Source organism: Crocuta crocuta, unplaced genomic scaffold (genome assembly GCF_008692635.1).
Source record: "Crocuta crocuta isolate KB4526 unplaced genomic scaffold, BGI_CrCroc_1.0 scaffold78, whole genome shotgun sequence".
Lineage (NCBI taxonomy): Eukaryota > Metazoa > Chordata > Mammalia > Carnivora > Hyaenidae > Crocuta > Crocuta crocuta.
The window spans coordinates 43,786-66,966 of record NW_027532617.1 but is presented as its reverse complement, the minus strand read 5'-3'; the positions used below and the strand labels follow the sequence as shown (position 1 = coordinate 66,966).

The following is a 23,181-nucleotide window of genomic DNA, read 5'->3' as shown; positions in this document are numbered from 1 at the left end:
CGCAATTTTGTATTATTTTGATTAATGAGGGCTCTTGCTGCATACGTCCCCTGCCCCCACAAAATTAAATAAGTTTTAGACGAGAGCAAAAGGGAAAGAAGGGAATGGAAGCAAGCAGAATCGGGTGAAATGGGGTAAATCAAAGGCAGCTATCCTCGGCCAATCCCTGCTCAGTCCTATCAGCCAAACCTAGGTCCTGTGGACTGACTCCTCTGTAAACAAACTTACTAGTCATTCTAACTTAAACGGACACAGAAGCACAGGAATTTACAGCAGAAATTACCTCTCGAACTTCATCATCTTCTTCATTGGTGTTTTTTTGTCTGCTTTCTCTGAAACGGCGTACCTGTATTAAAACAGAGTAAATCACAAACATGTTGCTTATTCCTCTCACGTAAAGATAAGTGTGCTACAAATAAGAAATGCTTCCCATTACAACAAAAAACCTGAAAACAGAAGTAGTCTTTTGTCTCACAAAACACTGACTAAAGAAATCATATTTTCCTAGTGACTTACATTAAAACTTCAGAATTGTACTCTAAAAAATATATACAGGCCCTAAGCAAAACTCTTACCTCCTGTCAAAATGTTCCAGGTCACTGAAAAACAATCTAATCAAATGGAAGAAGAACACATTTCTAATACATATGAGTGTTATACTTTAGTGAAACAGTTAAAAACAAAAATCTCTTCTTTCAGAGGCTTGAAATATTTATTACAGGGCTCAAATAATTCTTTGGCATTTGGCTGTAGGGAATCTAGGAAGCTCTGAAATGGTAATGTGAAGTGGGTGGGCCTCTAAAGATCATTATACCAACTACTGAATGTTTACCATTGGCTGATAATGGTCCTGGAACCAAGAAGGATACTAGAGATTTTTTTTTAAATTCTTGCTCAACAAGGCAAGAATATAGTATAGCTACATGATTAGAGAAAAGCTCTATTTGTTTAATAATTTATGTAGCAGCTATTTATTGAGCACCCATTATGTGTCAAGCAGTACTGTAGGAACTGAGAACAAAACAATGAACAAGAGTGACAAATCTGTCTCCCAGGAGTACAACTGTGTGCGTGCATGGGCAAGTGTGTGTGTGTAGCCAATAAACAGAAACAAGATAGGAAGTTCTACTGTATTTTAGAAGGTGGATTGGATTGAGTTAATTTACAGCTAGACTGAGAAAACTCGAGTAGGCTCATCTCTGGGGAGCTTTAAGCTGGGGTCATTTATTTACTGCTGGTTTTCAACCTGCATGCCCAGGTTTGAAGCATGGCTTGATTATATGACCAGAGGGCATAAAAGATCTGGGAACTTTTGCACAGATGTTGGTGCCCAATTCAGGGACCACTGTGTGCTAATGAGGATGCAGGGAGCCTATTTATGCCTGGCATCTCTCAGGTCCTTAATGTCTGCCCATACTCTTTTTCCTGATGCTCTATATCCTTTGCCTTTAAGGAAAAGCCTTAGGGGTGCCTGGGTGGCTCGGTGGGTTAAGTCAAACACTTAAATCACAGTTCGTGGGGGGCGCCTGGGTGGCTTAGTCGGTTAAGCGTCCGACTTTCGCTTAGGTCATGATCTCGCGGTTCGTGGGTTCGAGCCCCGCGTCGGGCTCTGTGCTGACTGCCAGCTCAGAGCCTGGAGCCTGTTTCAGTCTGTGACTCCCTCTCTCTCTGACCCTCCCCTGCTCACGCTGTCTCTCTCTCTCTCCTAGAAATAAATAAAACATTAAAAAAAAAAATTTTAAATCACAGTTCGTGGGTTTGAGCCCTTTGTTGGGTTCTGCCATGACAGCACTGAGCCTGCTTGGGCTTCTGTCCCTTTCTCTCTGCCCTCTCCCCACCCCCAATAAACTTAAAAAAAAAAAAAAAACACAAAAAAAACCCCTTAAATGAAGAATGTTCAATGGAGTCTGGAGTTCTTCCAATATCTGAACCTGTGAAATCCTGGCAAAAGACAATAATTATGCAAAGAAAAATAAAGCGGGAAGAGGGTGAGGAAGGCTGAGGAGAGGTCACATCTGAATAGGATGATCATGGAAGGCCTCACTGAGAAGGTAATTTATGAGCAAAGATTGCAAAAGGGAATGAATCTTGCAAATAATTAGGGAAGAACATTCTAATCAAAGGAAACAATGTGCTTTGTAAAGGCACTGGGGCAGAAAGAAGTGTGCATGGTATGCGTAAGAAATAGCAAGCAGGTAGGATGGTAAAAACATAATGGAAAGCCAGACTGAATAGGGCCTCATAAAAAACTATAAGGACTTTATCTTAAATGGGAGTGACTTGATCTAAAATATATTAGGATCATCGACAGCTGAATTGAGAATAGGGGGTGGAGGAGGAGCACAGGTACAAAAAGGGGAGGAGTTTGGAGGATACTGGAATAATCTAAGCAAGAAATGACAATGCGTGCTGGACCACAGGGAGGGACGAAGGCATGAGAACTCGCAGTCAGATTCTGTATGTACTCGGCAGTAATGCCAAAGGAGACCTAGAGAGTAAGGATACAAGTGACAGAACAGGAGGAGCCAAGGATCACTTGAAGGCTTTTGGCCTGAGCAACAGAAAGAATGGTGTTTCCACCAGGACATGACCCATACAGCAAAGACTGAGAATGGAGCACTTCAGACTGGGGAGGGTTAGCGGTCTGAGACGTCTACTAAGCATCTGAGTAGAAAGGTCCAGCAGGCTGCTGGCCACAGCAATCTTACGTAGAGGAGAGATCTGGGCTAGACTTTTGAAAGTCACCACCAAACAGATGGAATTTAAATCCAGGCAGCTAGATGAAATTATAAAGGGGATGTGTAGATAAAGGAGGCTCCAAGGACTGAGTTCTAGGGACTCCAACACAGGAGGCTGGAGGGAGGAGAGAAACAACAGAAGGGAGAGTACGCACAGTGAGACAGAAGACAACCAGAAGACTGTGGGCCCGGAAGCCAAAGAAAAAATGGCTTCAAGAAGATTTAAGATGACAGTGGCTTTAGCAAGAGAAGTCACTGGTGACGACTTTGAATGAGCAGCTTCACTGGAATGATGGGGTCAAACCATCTGGATGATGGATGTAAGGGAAGAGGGAGGGAAAAAATTAGGGCAGCAACTGCAGAAAACTCTGAAGCAATTCTGCTGTTAAGAGGGAAACACCGAAGTAGAATACTAGCTAAATGGAAGTGGGACCGAAGAGTTTTATTTGATGTTTCAGCTGAAAGAAGGACAGTATGCCTGTGGCGACAGAATTGGTTTTAAAAATGGCACAGTATGTAACAGTGCTCTGGGTGGTATATGCCATACAAAAATGCTACATCATTCATGCAAGAGAAATGAGTCAGAGTAAAAATGCCGCGCAGGCTCCGTGTGCCAGCAGTGTTCCAGGACTTTACATGTGTTAACCATTTTCATCCTCACAACCACCTTGACAGAAGCTGTATTATTGTCCCCATTTTACATATGAGAAAACTGAGGCGGAGAGTGGTTAAAAAACCTACTGATGGNTCATTCATGCAAGAGAAATGAGTCAGAGTAAAAATGCCGCGCAGGCTCCGTGTGCCAGCAGTGTTCCAGGACTTTACATGTGTTAACCATTTTCATCCTCACAACCACCTTGACAGAAGCTGTATTATTGTCCCCATTTTACATATGAGAAAACTGAGGTGGAGAGTGGTTAAAAAACCTACTGATGGTTTTACACAGGCACTAAGGGTTTTGATTTTGAATGCAGGTCATTTGGTCCAGAGGCTACGCCCTTAGCTACCACACAGCCCATCCCTCAAGTACTGTCTCAGGAGCCATGACATCTGGGGATGGTTTTTTGCTTTACTGTTTGTTTTTTAAGAGTAGTTTTAGGTTCAAATTGAGAGAAAGGTACAGAGATTTCCCATATACCCTCTTGCCCACACATGCAGACTCCCCTATTATCAATGTCCCCCCGACCAGCATTGGGACATTTGACACTCACACATCATAATCACCCAAGTCCATAGGTGTTTGGATTTTGTTTTAAGATTTTCTTTTCAAGTAATCTCTACATCCAACGTGGGGCTCGAATTTACAGCCCTGAGATCAAGGGCCTGACTGCCTCAGTCAAGAGCCTGGCTGCCTTTTGGAGGCCCCCAAAGTCCGGAGTTTAGATTATGGTTCACTCCTGGGGTCCTATATTCTAGGAGTCTGGAAAAGTGTGTAATGTCATGTGTCCACCAGCATAGGCACATACGGAACACTTTCGCCGACCTAAAATCCTTTGGGCGCTTATTCGTCCCTCCTCTTGCCCTTCACTCAGCCCCTGCCACCTCTGATCTTCTTACTGTCTCTATGGTTTTGCCTTTTCCAGAATGTTGTATAGTTGAAATCACACAGTTCGTAGCCTTTTCAGACTGTTTTTTTCACTTAGCAATACGCATTTAAATTTCCTCCATGTCCTTTCACAGATTTGACAGCTCGTTTCTTCTTAGTCCTAAACAATATTCCCTTGTCTGAATGTTTCACAATTTACTTTCCATTTACCTGCTAATGGGACATGTTGGTTGCTTTCAAGTTGGGCAATTATAAATAAAGCTGCTACCTACATCTCCGGGCAGATTTTTATGTGAACATATGCTTTCAACATCGCTGGGTAGACAGCAACGAGCGTGATTGCTGGATCACATGGTAAGAGAATACTAAGCTGTTTAAGAAACTGCCAAACGGTCACCCAAAGAGACTGTACCACTTTGTATTTCCAGTGGCAATGACTGAGCATTCCTGCTGTCCACATCCTCATCACCATTTGGTGTTGTCAGGGTTCTGGATCTGGGCCATTTTAATAGATGCATAGTGGTATACGCCATTGTTAATTTGCATTTCCCTGATGACACAGGATACATAGCAAGTTTTCTTTAAAAAAATTTTTTTTAATGTTTACTCATTTTTGAGAGAGAGTGCAAGTGGGGTAGGGACAGAGAGAGAGCAAGACACAGAATCTGAAGCAGGCTCCAGGCTCTGAGCTGTCAGCACAAAGCCTGATACGGGGCTCGAACACACAAACCGTGAGATCATGACCTGAACTGAAGTCGGACGCTCAAACAACTGAGCCACCCAGGCGCCCGTTTTCTTTTTTAATTAATTAATTTATTCTTGAGGGAGCGAGAACACACACATGTCATTGGGGGAGAGGCAGAGAGAGAATCCCAAGCAGGCTCTGCCCTATCAGGACTGTGAGATCATGAGAACTGTGACATCATGACCTGAGCCGAAATCGAGAGTCAGAGGCTTAATGGAATTAGCCACCCAGGTGCCCCTAGAGCATGTTTTCATATGCTTACCTGACATTTGTACATTTTTGGTGAGATGTCTGTTAAGGTCTTTGGCCCAATTTTATATCAGGGCTATTTTCTTAATGTTGACTTTTAACAGTTCTTTACCAGATGTTATCCTTTACAAATATTTTCTCCTTCAAGTTTGTTGCTTGTCTTCTCATTCTTTTGACATTGTCTTTCACTGAGCAGGTTCTCATTTATATAGAGTCCAGCTTATTAATCCTTTCTTTCATGCATCATACTTTTGGTGTTGTATTTAAAAAGTCATTGCCATACCCAAGGTCATCTAGGTTTTCTCACACGTTATCTCCTAGGAGTTTCACAGTTTTATTTGGGGGAGATGTTCATGTTTTATTTTTGGCACTTAAACTGAGAAATGCATTCCGCCAAAAATTTATGAACCCCATACACCCAGTGTCGCAGAATGAGTGATTTTAGAAGGCAGAATACTTATGCTCACTGATGAAGTGCCTGGCATAGAATATTATAAGTTGCATACTGACATGATATCATAAGACTTTAAGAGAACCATGTTGGCTAAAAGCACTAAAATCAAAGTCAAAAGGAATGAGTTTTAAAAATAATATTTTGTTCTGCTCAGAGGGAATCTGGAAGATACAGAAAATGATCCCCTATAAGCCCATTACCTGAAGATAACAACTGATAATGTTTGAAATATTTTCTTCCATTCTTTGCATGCACACACTCATACATAAAATAAAAAATCACTGGCACCATACTCTACATATTTTTAAATTTTTGGAATTCTTTTCCCACATAACATTGAAAATATTTTTCCATGTTCTCCAAAAATGTAATTTGTTAATGGCTGCATAGTATCCACTAGATATGTGCCAACATTTCCTTCACCAAAACATTTTCCAAATTTTCCCACTGCAGACAACACTTAGATAAATTACTCCATACGCGAATCTCTATCTCACTGCTGTCTTGGGAAAATTTCCCAGGGCTGAGTTAAAGGTCAGATCATAAGCCTGTTGACACACGCTGACAAACTGCCTTTTGGTGCAGCAGCTGCTCAAACCTGATTCTCCTACCAGCAGCACAGGAAATACTCTTCTCAAATCGCTATCACTCTGACAAATAAAACTACATTTGAGTTTCATCTTTCCTTTCTTTCTTTCTTTTTTTTTTTTAATTTTTTTTAAAGTAGGGTTCACACCTGATGCAGGGCCCATTGTGGGGCTTGAATTCATGACCCTGAGAGCTGAGATCAAGAGCTGGACACTTAACTGAACCACCCAGGCACCCCAAAATACATGAGTTTCTTTGATTATTCTAAGCTAAACACCACTTTCATATGCTTATTACCCATTGGTATTTCTTTTGTGAACCAGTTATTTATGTCTTTGTTCATTATTCTATTGAAATGTTTACTACTTTTCTTAAGACTATTATAAAGGTTCTGTAATACTTTGAGTATCAACCTTTTTTCTGCCCACATACAAATATTTTCTCCATGTCAGTACATTTTGACTTTTTGATAATTTGACATGCAAACATTCACAATTTCTATGCAGTCAAACTTCAAGAGCTTTTCCTTTGATTCTTCCACTGCTTTTATGCTTAGAGAGAATGCATTTTCTAGATGAAATTCAAAATCTGCAACAAAGCTTACTAAAAAACTGAAAAGCAGAACAGAAATTTTCATCCGATACGGTTCATCTTAAAGCATTTTCATGATCTTCAGAAGATGCCATCTATGGGGAACAAAGCTAACATTTAATGGGTAACAATCATGTTTAAGATTCTGTTCTAGACCTTCTCTACTTTCTCATTTTACGATCTCAATTTTATAGATGAGGAAACTAAACACATCAGAGAGGTTAAACCCTGGTTTATCAGAAAGAAAGCCAGAGGTACTTTTAAGGAAAGAGTGTCCAACTAGACTTATCCACCCCAAATTAGTTACCTCTTCGTCGATTTTATCTTCCAGGGCATCAATATGACGTTCTTTAAGAAATCGCTGTGTTTTTTCCAACTGGTATTTCACTAATTCCTCTATGGCATCTTTTTCTTCCTTGTCCACAAATTCTTGTACTGCTTCGCCCATTCCTCTTTCGGTTAGAAGTGAGAGCTGCACATTCTGTGAAAGAGGTACAAATCACTGGATGCAGAAATCAGGATCTGTTCCTTATCAAATAATTCTATACGAGCAAGGAAAATTATAGTACAATGTTACCAGCGGAAAAAAGACAAAAAAGGTATCTAGTTATTGAAGGGAAAACAAAACAAAGTAAAACAGAACAGAACAAAACAAAACAATGGGCAGTAATTAAATCTACTAATAAATACTCAAGAGCCAGAAAAAGCCAAGTAAAAACAAGGTACGGGAGTAGTGCTGAAGACATGAAGAAATAAAGAGGCCTGAGTGGTTGGGATGCAGGGTCCTAAAACGGTAGCCAATGGTGGAGACTAGGTTAACCAGTGCAGGAGGCAGAATGGTGGCCCCTAAGCATGTCCACATCCTAGTCTCTGGGACCTGTGAGTATGTTATAAGGCAAAGGAGAATTGAGGTTACAGAGGAAATTAAGGTTGCTAATCAGCTGGCCGTACAATTGGGAGGTCGAATGCTTAACCAACTGGGCCAACCAGATGCCCCTTATTCAAAGTATCAATTATACATATGACAAATTAAAGTCTGTTACCATAAGATAGCTGTTATTGAAAATGTAGGCTGTAATTAAGAAGTTACCTTTTCTGCAGTTTGAAAATACTGTTTCACAAGGTCTTCTACTCTTAGAGTTGTTCCTTCTGAAGGTTTTGTGATCAACTTCCCAAAGTTAATCTCTTCTCCTAGAAAAAAGAAGTCCGTGGAAAAATAGTGGCTTCCATTTACAGTGTTAAAGTGCCCAAACTCACAGCAGGTTTGGCTCAGTGGAGTCAGAATGGTCAAACTGTCAACAATCAGCCTGAGGCATTTTGAGGCAAAAACATGGCATTTTTGCTAATAGCTGCAGTCTTTTCCTCAAAGCTTGTATTTTTCCCCCTATCACCGAGTACTATGTCACTTACAGCTGTTCCCATAGGGTGGCCTTCAGACCTCTGGGGATCTCCAAAACCATTTCAGGGGATGTTCAGGGACAAGATTACTCTCATGACACCAAGATGTCATTAACTTTTTCCGCTGTATTGACATTTGCCCGGATGATACAAAAGCAATTGTGGGTAAAATCGCCAGTTCCTTATTACAAATCGAGACAGTGACTTAGAATTCTATGACAGTCACCACCACATATGCACAGCTCAAAACAAAACTAAGACTGCCAGTTGCACTCATGAATGTCCTAGATGAGACTGTAAAATTATTAACTTAGTTAAATCTCAGCCCTGAAGTATGTATCTTTTTAATATTCTGCAAGACAGATGGGATGTATGCTTACAGCACTTTTGCTACATTCAGAAGCAGGGTAGTTGTTGCAAAAACAGCACTGGGTAGGAAGCCAAGAAGCAAAGGGTCCAGTATCTCCTCTGCTATTAACTTCTGTCAGGGGAACTATATATCTAATAATATCTAACGGATTTTGGACCTGGCCGTGAAAACCCAACAAATGATTACAATTAAGGTGGGAAGTGCCATGTGAAGGAAGAACAGAGAATATGACACACAGGAAAGAAATGAACTAAATCTCAGAGAAGGTTGAAAATAATGTGCAAATATCAAATGCAGTTATATCATTTGAATCAAGACCTCCAGAATGCGTAAAATTCACTAAGCAAAATGAGAAAAAGAGAAAAACTATGTGACGCAGTGGGAAAGATATGTGCAATGGCCTATAGGGTAAAGAGGCACAATGTTCAGTGTGCCTCCTGCAAAGTACTAGAGACAAGTGAACGGAAATTGTTTTTAAATTTCAAGACAGTAGAATTAACATGACTTCCTAAGTATGATCACTACATTTCACTATGCCAGACACTGTGTTAAGACAATTCACATCCAGCGTGTCATCTAATCCTTAACCACGGTTCTGTGAGGCAGGCTTAGGTATTATCCTAATTTCACAGACAAGAAAATCAACATCAGATATGTTATGTACTTTGTACAATGTCACACATGTAGTTAAGAAGCAGAGGTGACCAAAATAACAAGAAATGCTTTCAATAAAATGTACAAAAGGGTTATTGGCTTTTTTAAAGTTTATTATTTATTTTGAGAGAGAAAGAAGGAGAGAGAGAAACCCAAGCAGGCTCCATACTGTCAGCGTAGCCCCAGTGCGGGGCTCGGACTCATGAACTGAGAGAACATGGACTGAGCCGAAATCGAGAGTTGGGTGCTTAACTGACTGACCAAAGTGCCACCTTCCTTTTAGCAATTTACGTTTAAACCAAAAAGGAATCATTAGAATAAGACTGACTATGGTTGAAACTCAAGTAACAACATACTAGTTCTATATCCTGTATTATTATCATCTCAAGGGACTGGTAAGGATGGACAATTAGAGTAAACCACTATACATAAGAAGCTGGTTAAAATTCATAGCATAGGAAAGTAATTATCTGATACGGATTTTTTCCTAAAACAGTACTCTGAGTTCCACTTAAATATCTGAATGAGGGGTGCCTGGGTGGCTCGGCTGATCAAGCATTTGACTCTCAATTTTAGCTCGGGTTATGATCTCACAGTTCGTGAGTTTGAGCCTCAAGTCTGGCTACATTGTAGGGCCACACAAGGACAGCACAGAGCCTGCCTGGGACTCTCTCTCTCTCTGCCCCTTCCTCCACTCATGTGTGGGCCCTCTCTCTCCCTCTCTCAAAATAAATAAATACCTGAACCAATGTTTCAGGTTAAATTAACAGCATAGAAAATTTGGTCACAATCTGACATTGAAAACAGAAGCTCATTAAATCTTGGTTAATAAAAACCTAAATAGCTTACGGATATAAAAGATCATATGTTTCTATAAAAATTATCTGACTCAATAGCTTTAAGAAGAGTCTACATTTAACGTGATTAACATTTCTAATGAAGAAGCACTATTTCAGCTGGATGGCCTATTTTTATAAATGCATTTAGAACAGGGACAATAAGGACACCTGGGTGGCTTTGTTAGTTAAGTGCCCGACTCTTGATTTTGGCTCAGGTCATGATCTCACGGTTCGTGAGATCAAGGCTTGAGACAAGGCAGCATGAAGCCCGCTTGGGATTCTCTCTCCCTCTCTCTCTGCCCCTCGCATGTTTGCACATGAGCTCTCTCTCTCAAAATAAAAACTTAAAAAAAATAAGCTAACTGGAAATAGTACTTATGAAATTTAATTGGAAATTAATTATGTGATTATCAGAGACATCAAACTATGGGACACCTCTTACTGTAAAAGACTAGAATTTTCCTAAATCCTGTATATGCAAATGCTGAAATACTTGTGCAAAATTTGAGTATATTCTCGAAACATTAATAATGGATAGTCAATAATGTGTATTTTGAGCAATAAATTTCTAAAGTCTATGTGTACTGTTACTCAGCAGCACTATTTTTACAAACTATGTCTGCAGAGAAAAATTTCCTTTCTTTATTAATATCCACAGGTTTAAAAATGATGGCTATCTAATGTTTAGAAGAGATTTAATTATTCCAATATCAGCTTGTCCAAGATATGGGAAATAATCACACAAAAACATTTTTATTATTTCGTATTTCTTTTACTAAAAACTGATTTTTGTAAACCCCATAAAAAGCTTTTTCATTTGTAAAGGTAACTAGCTTACCTGTGTTTTCCTTTTGTTCTCTATGCCTAAAGAAATGGATAACATCTTTTGGATTAGCTACCCGATCCACAAATTTCTGGCTAAAGCGAAGTACACTGAAAGGTTCAAAACCTCCGCTGTAGTCCACCTGGAAATACAAAATAAGCTATGAAGGCCTGGAAACAGCTTACAATTCTATTATTTATGCTGATGCTCAATACTTTTAAGTCAGTTAATTAATGTTCTACAATTCATGTTAAAAGATCACGATAGTGTTACTTCTTTTATTCTACTGAGGACATAAAGCTTCAAAGGATTCTACGTGTACACAAGACACTTTACTTGATGGAATCAAGAGACAGCAAGAATTCCCACAAGGTCTGAATAAATTCCTCAGCCCATGACAACACTAAGAGTCTAGGCACCAGGAGTACCATATGGAAAGGAGGGGAAGTTTCTATACATAAATATTTAAACTTTGAAAACAGAAAGAAAATTTTCCAATGAAACAAAATGCTGGATCTAGATGCATTAGTTAATTGCTATCATCTTAGGGATATACTTCACACTAAGGAATAAATGCTGGAAAAGTCCATGGAGGAAGAGAATCAAATGTGTTAGATTCAAGAAATAATTACCTTTAAAACACAGTATCTATTTAGAACAGTCACTCTCAAGGCAGACTCTAAATTATGAAGTTTATGACCATTATTTTCACGAGAAATACATACATTATTCTCCCAAGAGATATAGTCATTTCCCTGAACCAGCTGTTATAAAAACTCTGAGAATCAGCAGGGTACTGCATCACTATTCCCTAACCTCCACCCAATTTACACTCTTCGTCCCTCTTAGCACTACCTGGCATTTTGTTCATTTACTTGCTATCTACTTTTTATGTCTCTCCTCATACCTCTACCTCCCATAAGCCCCATTAATTAAAAATCTTCTCTGGTTTATCATCACTGTATCCCTCAGCATGCAGAACACAATGTACTCAAAAAGTACTTGTTCACTTAATCAAAAAGTGAATGAGGGTCCCCTGGTTGATAGATTATACTTTGGAATATTACTTATATGAAAACATTTGTTATTTTGTTTCATGAGTAAATTTTGTTTCATGAGTAAATTAATAATTTACTGTGTTTAGGAAAAGGAATGCCAACTTTCTATTTAAGTTTGGTTGGTTCTAATGGTATCAGGCAGACATAGATGAGAAATGAGATCTTCAGACCTGACAAGAGAACTATGTGGTTCTCCCAAAGCAACTACGGGGATCATTACACCTCTACCGCATCCATGTTATAGAACAGAAAATGCTAAATGCTCATGCTACTGGGTCTCCACAAAATTCTTCACACTTCATGAATTATGATCCAGCTTAGCCTGATTTGTAATTTTCTGCTCCGAAGAGCCACAAATCTTGTTCATTAAGCAACCTTTACTGAGGAGTCCACAGTGTGTTAGGCACTCTGCTAAGGGCCAGGGATATAACCATAAAAAAGCATAATTTTGGTTGTCAAGAAATTCACAAGTTGACTGGGAAGACAAATATGTGGATAACTGAAAGCAGAAGGTGAATGGTATTATAACAAGCAAGTACAAAGCAGGCTGAAAACACAAAGGAAGAAGCATTGATTCTGAAGGGAGGTCAAGAAAGGTTCTTGGAAAAGGGGAAACAAGTGGATGTTGAAAGAGATACTATGGAAGGAGAGAAGCATATTCCACACAGCAGGACCAGCAGGGACAAAGATATGAAAGAGTAAAATAAACTCTACAGGACCCAGGGAACAGCAACTGTTAACCTAATACAGCTGGAGCTTAGAAGGTTCTGGCAGAAAAAGGAGGAAGAAGCCAAAGAGGTTGGTATTGACCAGGACATACAAACTCTTCAATGCCATGCAAGAGTGTAGACTTCTTCCTGTTCACACTAGGGGATCATTAAGCCGTTTTCGACAGGAAAGAAGACATGCCAAGACTGTGTTTTACAAGGATGATTTTGGCATTAGTCTGAATAGACCAGAGGTGGGGAAAGGGGGAAAAATAATGGCAGAGTCAGGTAGGAGGCTGCAGTTACAGGCCAGATAAGAGAAAAATGAGGGCTCAACCTCAGCAATGACAATGGAATAAAAAGGACCAGATTATTTCCTGTGCAAGTCAGTATTTAATTCATTTAGATTTTGTCAATCTATGAGGTACAAACCAAGATCATACATTGGTTTGAACCCATACATGCCTGAACCCAGGCATTCTGGCTTTGACTGTACTCTTTACCTTCACGTTCTATATCCCAGAGTTTCTCAAATTTTAATGTGCATACAAATCTCATGGAGATCTTGTTAAAATGCATTTCAGGGGCATCTGGCTGGATCAGTTGGCAGAACATGACTCTTGATCTTGGGGTCAGGAGTTGGAGCCCCACATTGGGGGTAGAGATTTACATACAAAAATAAAATCTTGAAAGAATGCAATTCAGTGGGTCTGATGTAGGACTTGAGATTCTGCATTTTTAAGAATTTCCCAGGTGATGTCAGTGCTGCTCTTGTGATTATTCCTGGAGTATCAGGCTTTGGGGGGGCGGGGCGGCGGGCTTTTGGACCTCAACAAGGGGGTCTATGCCAGAGGTAAAGATTTGGGGGTCATCACTCTATAGGTGGTCATTAAAGCCACATGCCTAGGCTGAAAAGGAAGCTCAGAGATAGGATGGGTCAAACATAACTCGAAGAGAATGCCGACAACTGAAGGTCATCTCTCCCAGTGAGATGGTGGGCTGAGAGCCTTGGTCATAGTGGACTGGGGAATGGAATGTTACATGAGCAATAAGAACTATGTATTTGGACGGGTTTGGATGAACATAAAGACAGGCAGAGCTAGCTGATGATGGAGGAGGAAGAGGGAGACAGTAGAAGATGAAGGCAGAGATCTCCGCCAACCTATTAAAAAGAACAAATTCTTTAGAAAAGGAAACAAGTATCAAACCTATCAGAATCAAACTCTGATTAAATCAAATCCTGGTAGCTTTATTATTTCTGGTGCCAGATGGTGATTGCTCTTATTATTATAATACTCTACTTACTAATTAAAATAATAAAGTTTAATTTATCTAAATAGGACTTACTCGAAGTCGTATGAGAGGCTTCTCTGGCTGTTGCGAATTTCCCAGACGTTCTCGCTCAGCGTTTTCAAGCATTTCTTTAATCTCAAAATAAAAATACTGTCATGACTTGGGAGAAGGGTACTACTGGCATCTAGCAAGTTGAGGTCAGGGAGGATGTTGCTGAATCTCTATAGCGCAACATCCCACAACAGCGAATTACTCCGTCTAAACTGTCTTGGCTGACAGACCTGACATAGGCCTGACCAATCAATTCATCTTCCACCTCCTAGGGACATATCCACAACTTCAGTCCAATGGAACTGCTGGGAAAGCCATGCTCTTTTGGCTGTAGGGACATTGGGAATCTGTGTGCCATCACATGGAAATACCACCTCCTCACTGAAGTGTAAGACAGCTACCTACAGAGCGGGTGTCATGGGGCCAAACAGGAGAACAGAGACAGAAACCACAGCATTGATGGGAGTTTTGGGATTGGATCCTCCCTAATCCAGCATGGTCTACAGTTTTTCAGCTATGGGAGTTACGTGCTGCTGGGAACACAGTGACACCGGGCGAGTTATTCCACCTAAGGCTCAGTTCCTCTTCCTATAAAATGTGGATGGCACACTCTACCCACCCACAGCACTGCTGAGTGGATTAAATGGAAAATGCTGTCATCAGTGCCCAGAATATGTAAGTGGCCGATGAATACCAGTGGTAATTTTAAGAACTCAGTGCCCACAATTAATGTCATTAAACTGTCGATTTACAGATTATTGCACGCATTCACACCACTTCTGCAGTGGCTCTAGAATGTCTCAGAGGTCCAAGGATGGCAATCTGGTGAGGTATGGTACTTCTCTGGTGAAGCTATAAGGCACAAAGTAAACATACTTTTAGGGTTTCATCTGGGGTAGCTTTCAGAGACAAATGAGGTAAGATGATAAGGCTCTCTTCACCCTCCACAGTCCCCACCCGTTCCCCAATCAAAGCCACTGCCTGCTCTCTAGATGAAATGCACAAATTATCCAATCAGAATAAAAAGAAAAGATTAAGTGTATGTTTTTGAGAAGAGGATTGGAACTGGGAGGGGTCTTAATTAAATAAAGCTTCTTCTACATGTAACATTCCTCCATCTGGGACACTAGGAAAAAAAAGCCCTTTGATACAACTAAACTCATTTGTGGAACAATAGCAGTCGTTGCAGCCTTCCTGAGACCTGAGAATGTAACAGGTATGGCCACTTCCCCTACTCCACTAAATCATTTAATTAAATGTAAATAACCCCTCAACCAAAGCACATCTCATTGACCTTTATCCAGAGAAATTACCTTCTCCAAACAGAAGCTCTGTACCGCCTGGGTTACTTTAGGATTATCTGGGTTAAAAATGTCTGGATGATTGGCCAGAACAATATCCTCCATAAAAAACTGCCGCACTGTGTGGAGAGGAATTTTCTGCATATTCATCTTTCTTCCCTTAATGCGCAGCAAACCAACATGCCTGAAATGAGGAGGGAATCAAAAGCCTAGTCACACTGTAACTTTTCTCAGGAAAATGTGCACATCAAAACTATCATATTTCTAAGTTTCTACAAAATATTTCTTTATAAAATCATACTCTTAAAAAAATTTTTTAGCAACTTGTCTTAATGCTGTTATCACAGAACAAATGCTAAACATCCTTCTTCTCCAGAATAAAATCCACTCATCCCTCCAGTCTGAACAAATAATACAGTTTAGTGAGGGAAAGATAATAGATCTAACAAAATGTTACCAGGACTATGACAGTGGCGTATATATATACACACTGCACCTGTGTATATATGTACACGTATATACATAAAATGAACTAGCAGAACTATCAAGAAAAAAAACCATACATCCTACTACCATATTCTTTAAACCTATTACCATTATAACAATCAAAATCTGAGTGTATTCAAGAGGTGCAAACCATCATAAACACTGGGCTTAATCAGTGTTAACTACTTTACCATATAATTAAAGAACTAAAAGAAGTCAGAAATGCTATAATATTGCATTTATAACCAGAAAAATCTCAATTAAATAGCGTTATGTAAATTTGTTTATAAATGGACTTTGGGAAATTAGTAATCATCACTGATAGCACTTTAACTTTGATTAGTAAAAACATTTAGCTCTGAATTTGCCTAATAAGCTGAAAAATCACTAACACCACCGGTATGCTCTCCTGTTGAAAACAGCTTAAGAGCTAGGGAAACAGTAAGAATACACTGAATGGTCAATCTTCATAAAGAAATCTATCATATAAATAACCATCAATATCCTGATGATAGTATCATAGCAGGTATTTTTTAAAATTTTAATTGATTTGGAAAATATAATAGTAACTTACTTCTTTACAGTCTCTCCTGGGGAAAGAGAAGTAACCACTGAACTTCCAGGTTGTGATACATAAAAGAGTTGTTGTTCGTTTTTTGTTGGAGCTATTTTACACTCATGTTCGTGGCCCCAGATAACGAGATCAATGAAGTCATCCAAAAATTGTTCTGGAATGAAGTTAGTATTTCCGTGTTTACTCCTATACCAAGATTTTAAAAAATAAATAAATGTCCAGAGATAGAGAGACACTTCATATTAAGTAAATCTATACAGATCTTTCTTTCTCCACTCATTAAAGCTTTATTACATCTAAGTGGCAGAATCTATTCAAGAGATTAGGGATGCAAAGATAATACCTAATTCCTGCCCTCAAAAGGTTTACACACCTGCAGGGCACAGACAAGCAGGCACCACAGAGGAGAAAGGGGCCGATTTGCACTGAGAGGCAGATCACAAAAGGCTTTACAGAGGGAAAGTCAGAAAAGTATGAGCTCTCTCAGTCATGAAAATGGGTCAGTTGGTTTGATTACATACATATAAAATCAGAAAACGAAAGTGAATTAAGTCTACACTTTGTAGAAAAGAACCAAATCTCTAATGATGTCCAGTCTTTTAGCACATTTTGTTTACTCAGAATGAGAGTAAGAAAGTCTGTCTTACTTAAGAGATGAATTAAAATAATTTATAAACAAATTTCATAAAAAATATTCTTAAATGAGATACTGTATGAAAATATTTGAGGACTCTGGTTTTATACCTAGATTGGTTGCTATTATTAAAAGATATATAAAAACCAAAGCGAGGAAAGATCGGAAGAAAGTTTTCCCAAACACCGACTTTATCACCGGGAATTTAAGTAAAAGTGTTCAAATACTTCAACCCAGCACGGGCTTAAGGCAAATCAATACTCGTTCCTTCAACAAACATTTACTGTGTGCCCATAGCGTGCCAAGTGTCCCAGGCCTCTTCTACACCAAAGACACAGGAGTGAACAGGCCTCGCGCTAGCAGAACAAGCAATACTACGGGATGTATATGCACGGGCTGATGTGCACATGTATAATCTGCCAGGCACTGCTAAGTGCTGTAAAGAAAAATAAAGGGGAAAGTGATACGGAACAAGAATGCTACTATGTGCAAGGTGGTCAGGACAGGCCACCTTGCCAGGTGACACATGAGCAGAGAACTGTGGGGAGGGATCAAGCGTGCAAGAGGAACAAAAAAACCTGTAAGCAAGGGAAAAAGGCCCTAGAAGAGGGCTGAGTCCTGGCAGAGTCACAGAGCAGATAGCAGAGGTATCGAGGTGGGAATGTGTTCAGTGAGTTCAAGGACTGCAGGGAGTCCCGGAGAGTGGCTGAGCAGAGTGAAGGCAAGGAAGAGCAGGAAGGGAAATCAGAGAAGCTGCAGGCTCCTGTATCTAAGAGTGTTTTCATGTAAAAAGCATATTGACGGTATATTATCACTAAAGAAAAATAGAATAACTCAAATATTATATGACGTAATCGTGCCTTCACAGAGCACCAACTCTTGCACGAAGAGGGAAGATTATGCCTGTGGGCTGACTCTATGACTTATATTTGACTTGTGACTCAGAAGTTGATCAAAACAGCATTGTGGAAATTTATTACATGACAGAGTGCTCTTCTGTTTCAAGTCTATAAGGGCACAAGTCTAAACCAAACTGACTCCATGACAGGCTTTAAGTTTCCCCTCTAAACTAGAAGGCCTAAGTTTCAGCTTCCCCGAAACTATCAGGCAGTTAGTTACACATTGCCCAAGGCAGGAGAAACACCCTTGCAACACCCAATCAGGAAAGGCCAGCGACCACCCTCCACATTATTAAGGGAGAGGCCTATAGATAGAAACTATAGATAGGACCCTGTTACCTAATGTTAAAGTTAACCCCTTAGTTGCCGAACAAGGCCCTAGGCTCACTCTGTGATTGGTTGAATTTAAAGGTACTCTAAACGTTGTAATTGGATCCCGCCAAAAGTAACGAATACTCTAGACAATGTGTATGGTTAAACCCGCTGTCAATGATGTTGAATAATTATGGTTGGATCACTGTTCCCCTGCTACAACTTCTGTAACTCCCCCGTCACAACCCCATAAAAACCCTATTCTGCCTTTGCTCGGGGCTCTGAGCACGGATCCACTGCATAGGTGAGGTCTGGGAGCCCGAGCTCGAGCCCGTAATAAAGTCCTTTGCGTGACTCGGCTGGTCTCCCCTGTGGTCTCAGGTCGTTGAGGATACTGCGATCTGGGTATTAACAGTCTACCCTCTTTTGCAGGCAGAAAAAGAAACAGGCCCAAGTATAGAAACAAATGGGAAATAAAGTCATGATTTCACAGTCGTGAGATCAAGCGCTGTGCCTGGCCCCGTGCTGGGCGTGGAGCAGGCTTAAGATACTCTCTCTCCCTCCCTCTCTCAATTCCTCCCCAGCCTGCAGGTGTACCAGCACTTTCTCAGGAAAAAAAAAACAAAAATCTGGAAAACAATAAAGAAAGTACTGAGGATTGCAGAGGAGGACAAATGCATCTAAAAGTATTACAAAAGAATGGCATAATCTTGTTGAAGTGGGAGGGAGAAAAAGGAGCTAGCCTAAGTTACTTTGGAGGTGGTTGCTTTCTTTGTCTTTAAACTTTATTTTGAGAGAGAGAAAACACCAGCAGGAGAGGCACAGAGGATTGGAAGAGGGCTCTGTACTGACAGCAGAGAGCCTGATGAGGGGCTCAAACTTACAAACCGGGAGATCATGACCTGAGCCGAAGTCACACACTTAACTGACTAAGCTACCCAGTAGCTCTTACAGGTGGTGTTTTGACTCGATACAGTGAGGCTAAAAACGAAAATAACTTACATAAACACTGTACGCTACTTGGCAAATTTGTTTCTCACAGGGATACAGGTCAGCAATTTTTAAAAATTACCTTACATGTCAACCAAGATTGAAAAAACAAGTCAATGTATATAGATAAAATGATCCAGGTTTCTGTTAGAGAAAGAACTCTCAAATAAGAAAAGGGAGAAGACACTCCCTCTGCCCCTTTCCCCTGCTCCTGCTCTCTCTCTAAAATAAAAAAGAAAAGAAAAAAAAATTAAAAATATGGCACCTGGGTGACTCGGTCAGTTGAGCATCTGACTCTTGATTTCAGCTCAGGTCTTGATCCCAGGGTTGTGGGATCGAGCCCCATATCGGGGTTCGCACTGAGCATAGAGCCTGTTTAAGATTCTCTCTCTCCTTCTGCCCCTCTCCCCTGCTCGAACTCTCTCTCTAAAAGAAAAAAAAAGAAAGAAAGAAAGAAAGAAAGAAAGAAAGAAAGAAAGAAAGAAAGAAAGAAAGAAAAGGGAGAAGACAAAAATGAACCTTGTAGGGCTGGATCAGAAAAAGTAGGAACCCATGCTTGTGTGTGTGTTTGTGTGTGTAAAACACATATTTCCTTAATTCTGATCACTGAGGGCTAAGAGAGCCCCAGTTAGCAATAAGCACACCTAGTGGCCATATCTGGGTTTCTAAATGCTACTCTCCAATAAAAGCAATCAGGGCTCCTTGGAGAAGCGGTTGATTCCAGGGTGAAGGCAGAAAAACACAAGATGAGGCAGAAGCATCTTGTGGGGGTAGAAAGTTAAGGACAAGGTTACATAAATACATAAATGCATAAATGCATTCCTTAAAGAAGGAAGAAGGCATGCTGAAAGGACACAGAAGGTAATATAAAAGACCTCCCAATGGTGAAAGCTGGAAGAATTTGAGCAACAACAAAAAAGCCTGATAGTACTGGATTATAACTCAAAGGATAAAATAAATACCCTGGAGTCCGTAACAACATAAATAAATAAATGAATAAATGAGAGAGAAACAAGTTTTCCTTGCAGAAGACTTTCAATGAATAAATGCAGACAGAATGAGGGGAATTATAAAATAACACACCACCACAGTATTCATTGCTAGGATGCTAGAATTAGCAGGCAAAATTTTAAGGCAGAACAGGATATTCACACAATCTCAAAGTATTTTTACCAAGGTATTAATTACAGAATGGAAATGGGATCTTGACAATGGAGAAACCTGGTGCACACCACCTTCATCAAATGAACATCACCATCACCAATCTCACGTGACCCATTCCCAATCCCAATGCTGCCATTCCATCTCACATTCTGATTTTGATTCTTGGAATCTAGCATTATCATCTCTCCTTCTGACTTTTCCTTACTTTGGGAAAGTAGAAAGCGTAGCAGAACTGGGAAGGCCTAAGCCAGAGAAGGAGCACACTCCCAGTGGTGCAAAGTTCTAGGGAGACCACACTTACTACGATTCTGGCCTGCTCCTGCTTCAGAGCTGTTTCTTCGAGAATGTATATAAGGCAACACAAGGCTGCCTCCTAAATCCCTCCTCTCACTGAGTACTTGGTGGGTTCAAGTAATAGGGTATCCTGTATTCAATAAATACCTGTTCAATAAGTAATAAATTCCATCATCAGACCCAAATCCCTTTGGATTCGTGGTAACTTCTGAGGTCTGTCCCTTCCCCGTCATTTTCACCCCCATCACTACCATCACTTCACTGTTTTAACTGTGGTCACATAATAAATCTTGCATCAAGTCTTCTTTCCTTTCAATCACTCTACCAACTGCATTCTACCAACATATTAAACTTCTTCAAAATACTAACAAAAGAGAGCTGACCTATCTATATTTAGAATATTCCAGAAAAACACCCGCATTCATGCACCAGGAGATGTGTGTAAGAGTAGTCATAACAAATAGGTTTAAAAAAGCAAGACTCTGGAAATAACACAAAACATTCACCAACACGTGAAAAAGTCGAACTGTACAGAACAGTACATATCAGTGAAAATTATACTTTTAAGCATCGAAATGGATGAATCTTAGTAATGTAATGTGGAACGTAGTAAGCCAGCTGCAAAATGTGCAGCAGGGCTCCAATTATCCAAACCAAATAAAATAGTCATTACGGAGATATATATATATGATTAAACAATAAGGAAAAGCAATGGGTTTGATTAAACACAGATTAAAAATAGTGCTTCCCTTTGGAGTATGTGGAAAGATATGGGGTCAGGAAAGGGCATGTACTGGTAGTGTTCTACTTTGTTGAATTTACAATTATTCAATTTTATGGTTATTCTTGCACATATCATAAATATTCTTTACAGAGAAGTATATTGGAACCAATTCAAAATGCAGTCACATAAAGCACATCTAAGTTTTGCATGATCCTTTAATGACAACTTTCAAAGAATAAGGAACATTGTACGGAAACTGGGAAGCTTGGAAACAGAGATTTGAGAAATCTCAATACTTGACTCAAAATAAAAAAAATAAGAAAAACTTTTTCCAAAAAATATATTTACCTGTTCTGATGAATCACAAATAAGTTAAACCAAGAGTTCTCATCTTCTTTTGGTCTCAACATTGTTACCTTTTTATTGACAAACATTCGATAGAGCCTTTCATCTGGAATGGACCCTGAAATAGGCATTATTTTAATAACTGGTTTCTTATACTTAGTTTTCAAAAAAGAATGTTTCACTTCTAAATTCTGTGTTTCTCTATTTAATTTTCTTATTAGAGATATATTTGAAATGAATCATTATTTGCAAATAAGTACGTTCCAAGTTCTTACATGGTAGCTTCTGTGAAGATATGTGTATTTAAAACACATTTCCCAGGGTGCGTGGGTGGCTCAGTCAGTGGGGCATATGACTTTTGGTTTTGGTTCAGGTCATGGTTCGTGAGTTCGAGCCCCACATCAGGCTCTCTGCTGTCAGCACAGAGCCCGTTTTCTCCTGTGCTCTCTCTCTCAAAAATAAACATTTTGGAGGAAAAAAAAAAGTCTCTTATGTCAGGCATACATACCTCCAAGATCTGGAAAATATGGAACAAAAGTTTGAGTTTTCTATGCTTAAATTCTTACTAAAATTTCTAATAATATTGTTTTCCACTTTTCCTTTATTTATTATACATACTTCCAACCTAACGTACACATTATAAAGTACAGAGATGTTATAAAGGATGAAATAAAAAAATAAATGTATATAATAATTATATATATATGTATTTTTCAAACTTGTTTTTAAATATTTATTTTTGATAGAAAGTGACAAGGAGAGAGCAGGGGAGGGGCAGAGAAAAAGAGAGACAGAATCCATTCTGTCAGTGCAGAGCTTGATACCGGGCTCAAACTCACCAACTGTAAGATCATGAGCCAAAACCAAGAGTCTGACGCTTAACNGAGTGACATGGAGCGAGCAGGGGAGGGGCAGAGAAAAAGAGAGACAGAATCTATTCTGTCAGTGCAGAGCCTGATACCAGGCTCAAACTCACCAACTGTGAGATCATGAGCCAAAACCAAGAGTCCGACGCTTAACCCACTGAGCCACCCAGGCTCAGTCCCGCACCCAGCTCCCTTATATATTGTTTTCAAATAAAGATACTATGCTTTTTAATAATATAATGACTTTTAAATCATCCTTCCTGTACCTCAAAGGCTCACCTAAGTCTAGTGGAAGCAGCCAAAAATAAAAAACCAAAAAACAAGTGAACACACAAATTATACTTTTAAATACTGTAAGAGGGAAAAAAGATGCTAAGATGGCGAGTACCAGTGAGGGGACAAGTTGCTGCTTTATGTAATCATTAATTAGGGAAGGCCTTAGAAGACAAGCCAACGATGTAGAAGTATAAGAACTAGACGAAGTCTAG

General features: G+C 39.7%; 1 protein-coding gene across 2 annotated transcripts in view; it reads right to left on the bottom strand.

The window, feature by feature from the left end:
- The window catches only part of MRE11 (MRE11 double strand break repair nuclease), a 72,211-nt gene that overhangs the window by 31,769 nt on the left and 17,261 nt on the right, over positions 1–23,181 (bottom strand). For both annotated transcript variants that reach the window (XM_077780611.1, XM_077780612.1), the window contains exons 7-14: positions 21,831–21,945; positions 16,466–16,651; positions 15,418–15,589; positions 14,108–14,188; positions 11,011–11,137; positions 8,002–8,102; positions 7,219–7,392; positions 284–346 (exon numbers count right to left, since the gene is read on the bottom strand). In XM_077780611.1, the coding sequence (XP_077636737.1) occupies positions 284–346; positions 7,219–7,392; positions 8,002–8,102; positions 11,011–11,137; positions 14,108–14,188; positions 15,418–15,589; positions 16,466–16,651; positions 21,831–21,945 (1,019 nt within the window). The remainder of the gene's footprint in view (positions 1–283; positions 347–7,218; positions 7,393–8,001; positions 8,103–11,010; positions 11,138–14,107; positions 14,189–15,417; positions 15,590–16,465; positions 16,652–21,830; positions 21,946–23,181) is intronic.